Source organism: Oncorhynchus nerka, linkage group LG5 (assembly GCF_034236695.1).
Source record: "Oncorhynchus nerka isolate Pitt River linkage group LG5, Oner_Uvic_2.0, whole genome shotgun sequence".
Classification (NCBI taxonomy): Eukaryota; Metazoa; Chordata; class Actinopteri; order Salmoniformes; family Salmonidae; genus Oncorhynchus; species Oncorhynchus nerka.
The window spans coordinates 29,300,493-29,308,482 of NC_088400.1; the positions used below are offsets into that span (position 1 = coordinate 29,300,493).

General features: G+C 45.7%; 1 protein-coding gene across 1 annotated transcript in view; it reads right to left on the minus strand.

Annotated features, from left to right (window-relative positions):
• Window positions 1–7,304, minus strand: part of LOC115125634 (alpha-1A adrenergic receptor-like) — a 29,103-nt gene extending 21,799 nt beyond the window's left edge. Inside the window, exon 1 of the mRNA XM_029655162.2 lies at window positions 5,856–7,304. Within this exon, the coding sequence (XP_029511022.1) occupies window positions 5,856–6,837 (982 nt within the window). The 5' untranslated portion in view covers window positions 6,838–7,304. The remainder of the gene's footprint in view (window positions 1–5,855) is intronic.
• Between the last annotated feature and the right edge of the window lie 686 nt (window positions 7,305–7,990).

The window sequence follows — 7,990 nt, forward strand, 5'->3', positions numbered from 1 at the left end:
TTCCTGCACACAGCTTTGACCTACTACAGTAGCTATGTTGGTCTATTGTACTTCAAACTATGTGTAGGCAGGTTGCTTAACATTCAAACCTTCTCAAACAGCCTAATTCATAGTCTTCAGAGGGATAATGGACTTTACAGTGTCCTGCTGTTCAAATAATATATATTTTATTTTAGATATATTATTTCAACAGCAGGACACTGTAAAGTCCATTATCCTGTGACATTTGTGGTGGTCGTAGAGCAAAATGGAGAACAACACAGTGTTTGTGAGAGTCTTATCTTTCCAGTGGTCATATTAGACCAAACCGTTCTGACGCTACAGGCATTTTCATGAGAAGACCAATTTTTCATGGTCTGACACACATCGCTGTAGAGCGACCACCTTCCACCACAGACGTGGAAGGCCGACATAGGTGGATGGAGTGGATTCAGAGTCAGCCCATGCAGATATCTCTAGCTTAAACTGACAGATTTTGATGGGGGGTTTTAAAATAATGTTACTTAGATTGACGCACAGCTAAGGATTGCTACATAGTCATTTAAAAGAGGTAATGAACTGTCCATTGATCAGCACAGCAATTGATAAAACAGGACCATGTTTGACAAATGGTTCTGAGCTTATGTCAATATTACACAGGTAAACTAACGGTTATATAAATCAGGTTTGAATACATGATTCATCAACTGAGACATAAACTGAACAAGTTTCACAGACATGTGACTAGCACAAATTGAATAATGTGTCCCTGAACAAAGGGCGGGGGGTCAAAATCAAAAGTAACAGTCAGTATCTGGTGTGGCCACCAGCTGCATTAAGTACTACAGTGCCTCTCCTCCTCATGGACTGCACCAGATTTGCCAGTTCTTGCTGTGAGATGTTACCCCACCCTTCCACCAATGCACCTGCATGTTCCCAGACATTTCTGGGGGGAATGGCCCTAGCCCTCACCCTCCGATCCAACAGGTCCCAGACGTGCTCAATGGGATTGAGATTCGGGCTCTTCTCTGGCCATGGCAGAACACTGACATTCCTGTCTTGCAGGAAATCACGCACAGAATGACCAATATGGATAGTGGTATTGTCATGCTGGAGGGTCATGTCAGGATGAGCCTGCAGGAAGGGTACCGCCTGAGGGAGGAGGATGTCTTCGCTGTAACGCACAGCGTTGAGATTGCCTACAATGACAACAAGCTCAGTCCGATGATGCTGTGACACACCGCCCCAGACCATAACGGACCCTCCACCTCCAAGTGTGACGCTCATTCCTTCGACGATAAACGCGAATCCGACCATCACCCCGGTGAGACAAAACTACGACTCAGTGAAGAGCACTTTTTGCCAGTCCTGTCTGGTCCAGCGACGGTGGGTTTGTGCTCATAGGCGACGTTGTTGCCGGTGATGTCTAGTGAGGACCTGCCTTACAACAAGCCTACAAGCCCTCAGTCCAGCCTCTGTCAGCCTATTGCGGACAGTCTGAGCACTGATGGAGGGATTGTGCATTCCTGGTGTAACTCCAGCACCTGTCCCGCAGGTGTGATGTTCAGATGTACTGATCCTGTGCAGGTGTTGTTACACGTGGTCTGCCACTGCGAGGACAATCAGCTGTCCATCCTGTCTCCCTGTAGTGCTGTCTTAGGCGTCTCACAGTACGGACATTGCTGCAGTCCTTATGCCTCCTTGCAGCATGCCTAAGGCACGTTCACGCAGATGAGCAGGGATCCTGGACATCTTTCTTTTGGTGTTTTTCAGAGTCAGTAGAAAGGCCTCTTTAGTGTCCTAAGTCTTCATAACTGTGGCCTTAATTGCCTAGCGTCTGCAAGCTGTTAGTGTCTTAACGACCATTCCACAGGTGCATGTTCATTAATTGTTTATGGTTCATTGAACAAGCATTGGAAACAGTGTTTAAACCCTTTACAATGAAGATCTGTAAAGTTATTTGGATTTTTATATCAACCCCTGTTGTTAAGTTGGGTACACACTGACCAACAAAGGTGTTATGAAATATACACTGCTCAAAAAAATAAAGGGAACACTAAAATAACACATCCTAGATCTGAATGAATGAAATATTCTTATTATCCTGCTGCTGGGTTGTTGCCCTCCTACGGCCTCCTCCACGTCTCCTGATGTACTGGCCTGTCTCCTGGTAGCGCCTCCATGCTCTGGACACTACGCTGACAGACACAGCAAACCTTCTTGCCACAGCTCACATTGATGTTCCATCCTGGATGAGCTGCACTACCTGAGCCACTTGTGTGGGTTGTAGACTCCGTCTCATGCTACCACTAGAGTGAAAGCACCGCCAGCATTCAAAAGTGACCAAAACATCACCCAGGAAGCATAGGAACTGAGAAGTGGTCTGTGGTCCCCACCTGCAGAACCACTCCTTTATTGGGGGTGTCTTACTAATTGTCTATAATTTCCACCTGTTGTCTATTCCATTTGCACAACAGCATGTGACATGTATTGTCAATCAGTGTTGCTTCCTAAGTGGACAGTTTGATTTCACAGAAGTGTGATTGACTTGGAGTTACATTGTATTGTTTAAGTGTTCCCTTTATTTTTTTGAGCAGTGTATTTATTTTTCAATGACATGTATTGTTAAAGTATAGGTTTAAGGAAATACAGGCAGGCGCCACATTACTACAAGACAAAATAGCTCAATGAAGCCTGTTGGTCTTTAAGTCTATAAGTATAGAAGTAAAGCTTGCTTTCATATAATAAAAAAAATATTGGAAAGGTAGTGGAAGGAGCTAATGTCTTAGTGTAAGCTGGGGAAAATGCAATACATTGCCTTGTATACAGTACAAATCACGTTGTTGTGGGAGCCCCTCCTCTAAGAGAAGGAATTAGGCTGTTTGAGAAGTTTGGAATTGTAAGCAACCTGCCTACACATTGTTGGAAGTACAATAGACCAACAGAGCTACTGTAGTAGGTCAAAGCTGTGTGCTGGAAAACCTTGGTAAAGCATACGTGGAGTACACGTTGTGGTGCTCATGTGAATGTCCTTTCATTTTAGGCTTCAGACCAATTCCTACTTCTCGCTTAAAACATCATTTTTTTATTTTAATTAACTAATAGTTCTAGTCGAAGCTAGGACTGCAGACTCCTAATAAGTGCACTACGGATAAGTACTTCCTGATAAGCACAAACTCGTTCACAATTCAAGTGCTCTACATTATTTCTAATGACTGGAGATCTGCATGCTCTGGTTCAGTGCATGCATTCACAACTGTCCCAAGCCAATCCACAGTGGTGGAAAAAGTACTCAATTGTCATACTTGAGTAAAAGTAAAGATTAGAACATTTCCCAATAGAATAGAAAATGACCCAAATAAAAGTGAAAGTCCCCCAGTAAAATACTAATTGGGGCGGCAGGGTAGCCTAGTGGTTAGAGCGTTGGGCTAGTAACCGGAAGGTTGCAAGTTCAAATCCCCAAGCTGACAAGGTACAAATCTGTTGTTCTGCCCCTGAACAGGCAGTTAACCCACTGTTCCTAGGCTGTCATTGAAAATAAGAATTTGTTCTTAACTGACTTGCCTAGTAAAATAAAGGTAAAATTGAATAAAGGTCTAAAAGTATCTGGGTTTACATTTACTTAAGTACAGTGTTGGAAAAAGTACTCAATTGTCATGATGTTACTGGAGTAAAAATCCTTATATTAAGCAAACATTTTGGCCGTAAAAACTTAAGTTTTTTGTTTTTACAGTCAAGACATCCAGGGGCACACTTCACCACTCAGACATCACTTAGAAACACAGTATATGTGTTTAGTGAGTGCGCCAGAACTGAGGCAGTAGTGATGACAACACGTTATATTGATAGATGTGTGATTTGGGCCATATTGCTGTCCTGCCTGAGCTTTCGAAATGTAACGAATACTCTTGGGTGTAAGGGGAAATTTATGGGAGTAAAAAGTACATACATTTATTTTCTTTAGGAACGTAGTGTAGTAAAAGTAAAAGTTGTTAAAAATATAAATAATAAAGTAAAGTACAGACACCCCAAAAAACGTCTTAAAATATTTTGATTTAGTTACTATACACGACTGCCAATGCATATATCAGGAGTTTTAGTGATTGACTGCATCTGGTTTATTAGGGTTTTAATAGATAGCTGACACAGTATGTTACCATACTGGAACAGACCTCTTAGAGATAGAGGCACAGAGAAGGGGAAGGACAGAGCAGAGGTCTCCCTGAAAACAGCAGCAGTAAATAATGATGAACGTTTTCCTCGTCTATCTGCACTGCTCTGTCCACTAACCCCTACCGCCCCCCACTGGCCCCTCTAGACTCCACTAGCCTCTACCGTCCCTCCACTGGCCCCTCTAGACTCCACTAGCCTCTACCGCCCCTCCACTGGCCCCTCTAGACTCCACTAGACCCTACCGCCCCCCACTGGCCCCTCTAGACTCCACTAGTCCCTACCGCCCCCCCACTGACCACTCTAGACTCCACTAGCCTCTACCGCCCCTCCACTGGCCCCTCTAGACTCCACTAGCCTCTACCCCCCACCCCCCCCACCCACCACTGGCCCCTCTAGAGTCCACTAGCCCCTACCGGCCCCCCACTGGCCCCTCTAGACTCCACTAGCCTCTACCGCCCCTCCACTGGCCCCTCTAGACTCCACTAGACCCTACCGCCCCCCACTGGACCCTCTAGACTCCACTAGTCCCTACCGCCCCCACTGACCACTCTAGACTCCACTAGCCTCTACCGCCCCTCCACTGGCCCCTCTAGACTCCACTAGCCTCTACCGCCCTCCCCCCTACTGGCCCCTCTAGAGTCCACTAGCCCCTACCGGCCCCCCACTGGCCCCTCTAGACTTCACTAACCCCTACCACCCCCCACTGTCTGCTCTAGACTCCACTAACTCCTACCGCCTCCCCACTGGCCCATCTAGACTCCACTAACCCCTACCGCCCCCCACTGGCCCCTCTAGACTCCACTAACCCCTACCGCCCCCCCACTGGCCCCTCTAGACTCCACTAGCCCTACTGGCCCTGGGGCTGAGGATCCCCATTTCAGATAAGAGAGAGGCCCAGGAAGCTCAGGTCAGTGTATGTGGCATTTTCTTGACCATATGACTCCGGCTCAGGAAAACCTCCTAGGACCTAGTAATATGATTAAGGAATTATGGTCCATACCTCTAAGAATGATGTATTACAGCTGGTTAAGTTAAGCCCACCCTGACATGGTGACACCATGGGCATTAGTCTCTGCTATAGACAACTGTTTGTTGTTTGGCAAGGTAGTAGACCCCCACTGCAGAATAATAAAGTCCAATACGCCATACATATTGTCTGCGTTCCAAAAAGCACCCTATCCCATTAGTGTAATACTTTTAACCAGGGTCCATAGGGATTTGGTCAAAAGCAGTCCATTATAGGGAATAGGGTGTCATTTGGGACGCAGGCATCATGCTGATAAATCATGTCGGTAAATTAATGGATGGATATTATCATATAGCCCATGGTCAGTGCCAACGTTCTGGAGATGGGATTTATGGAACAGTTCTCTCTGAATGGGACCCGAGGGCCACATAGATTTACTTCCAGATATTAAAGAAACATCTTCTCAGCCACTTTTCAGCAGTTTGCTTGCAAAATGTAACATGGCAGCAAAACATATTTAAATGTACCATAATATTTTTGTATGTATATTATCAAATATTGAGGGTTATTTTAATTGTAGGCTACAGTATCATATTATTATGACTATTATCATTGTTTCATTTAACTGCTGGACTGCTGTGTCAAATATTCATATTGATCAAGATAGTTTTATGTAAAAGGCGTGTTTGGATATTAATTTGGAAAAGGGTCAATATATATGGTCAAATATACCTACCGATGGGTAAGGCTAGGAAGAACGGCAGCCAGCAAAGCGTAAACATTCCAACCACGACCCCCAAAGTTTTAGCTGCTTTCTTCTCCCGGGAGAATTTCAGAAGTTTCACTGCCAGGGAGCTCCTCGCCTGGGTTGCGCGGCCCTTGCTGGTGCCTCCGCCTGTGTCATCATGCATCTGGGATCCCCTGTGGATCCTGAGTGTCAGCTCACTCGTATTCATTCTCTCTCTCATCACCCCAGCCTCCAGGTTCTTGGTGGTTCGCTTGGCGACCACATAAACCCTAAAATACATGGACAAGATAACAACCAACGGTATATAGAAGGACCCGAGGGAGGAAAAGAGTGCGTAAAACGGTTCCTCTGTGATGAGGCACACCGTGTCGTCTGGCGATGGCGGCTGCTTCCACCCAAGGAGGGGTCCAATGGAGATGACCACCGAGAGCACCCACACCCCGAGCATGGCCAGAAGTGCCCGCTTCTCGGTCACTATGCTCAGGTACTGCAGCGGGTGGCTCACCCCGATGTAACGGTCGATTGAAATGACACACAGGCTCATAATGGACGCGGTGCAGCACAAAACATCCACCGCCGCCCAGATGTCACAGAAGACCCTGCCGAACACCCAGTAGTTGAGGATCTCCAGGGTGGCAGACACCGGCAGCACGGTGGTGCCCAGCAGCAGGTCGGCGATGGCCAGGTTAATAATGAAGTAGTTGGTCGGGGTTCGCAGGTGCCTGTTGGTCACCACCGCCAGGATGACAAGGATGTTGCCCACGATGGCAAACACGATGAAAGCTCCCAGAACCAAGCCAAGCAGGATGGCACGGGTAAGATCCACTTCGTCGATCTCTGTCCCATTGCCAGTGGCATTTGTGGAGTTGACAGGCGACTCTGACAACCACGGTATCCCCACTTTCCCGCCCTGAAATTTCAATAAGGAACCATTTCCCCATAAATTGGCATCGTCAGTGCTCAGATTCATTTTGACTAAAGAGGTCCTCCATAGCAGGTTTCTAATCACATGGAGCTGTAGCAAAATAAAACAAGCAACACCATCCCGAAATAAATCTGCTCGACCAAGTGTTGTTAGGCTACATGACTAAAGGAAAGGTTATCAAGGATTAAAACAAAATGTCCCAAATGGTGCATTTTCTTAACGTCCCACTCAGTTAATTGTATCTCAAAGGTCTTGTCACATCAGTCCAATTGCAGTGCAGTTGTCTTGCTCTGTCTTCTCTGGGAACTGTCTGCATGAAAAGTATCGAGCAGTCCCCCCTGTGCCTCCTGTCAAACCTCACTGCTCAGCGCGCTGCACTCTATGTGCTTCAGCAGCTCTCTCCTTAATGCAGCTTGACTGTATTGGTAGATAGATATACGGCCGAACAGAAGAGACGTACTGTATATGACGCATATTAGGCCTACGCAGTAGCCCAAGAATAACTGCACTAGGAAAATGGATGGATTTCTGTGTTGGTTTTGTGGTGAGGTCTATGCATGCAACTTTTTCATGATTTGGGCTGGGAGTGGACTATTGGCTGTGATGTCATTGATGTATTTTTTCAGATGAGTTGATTAGATTGTTGTTTTGGGAGCTTAGTCTATAGGCTACTATGTTATGCAGGATGTGGCAGGGGTTCAAGTGGGATTTTCTGGTGGAAAATACGATTTGATTGAAGGGCTAAACTAAAATCAAACAATTGTGCCTTTATGTTCATAATGGGTTTCAATGAGAGCTGATGCTGGTATGCAATGAATTCCTTTAAAAAAAAACATTCTCCAACAAATCACTCACGACATTATCACGACCACCCATTTTATGTGAGGAGAAGCTGTCTGTTCAAAACATGGAATGGTTCAAACTTGGCTTGGGATTTGTCTACGTTTTCAGAAGGAATAATTCCCTCAATCTCTCTATCCACCATGAAACTCCACAATATTCAGGTCATATGAACAACGTTCAGAAATACATCATCGAAAAGTCTATCACTACAAATCTTAAACTGGATTTTGGAGGTGGGCTTTAGCACATTATACCCTGGGCATCGCACTAGGTTGAATATCTTGGGCATCGCACTAGGTTGAATATCTTGGGCATCGCACTAGGTTGAATATCTTGGGCATCGCACTAGGTTGAA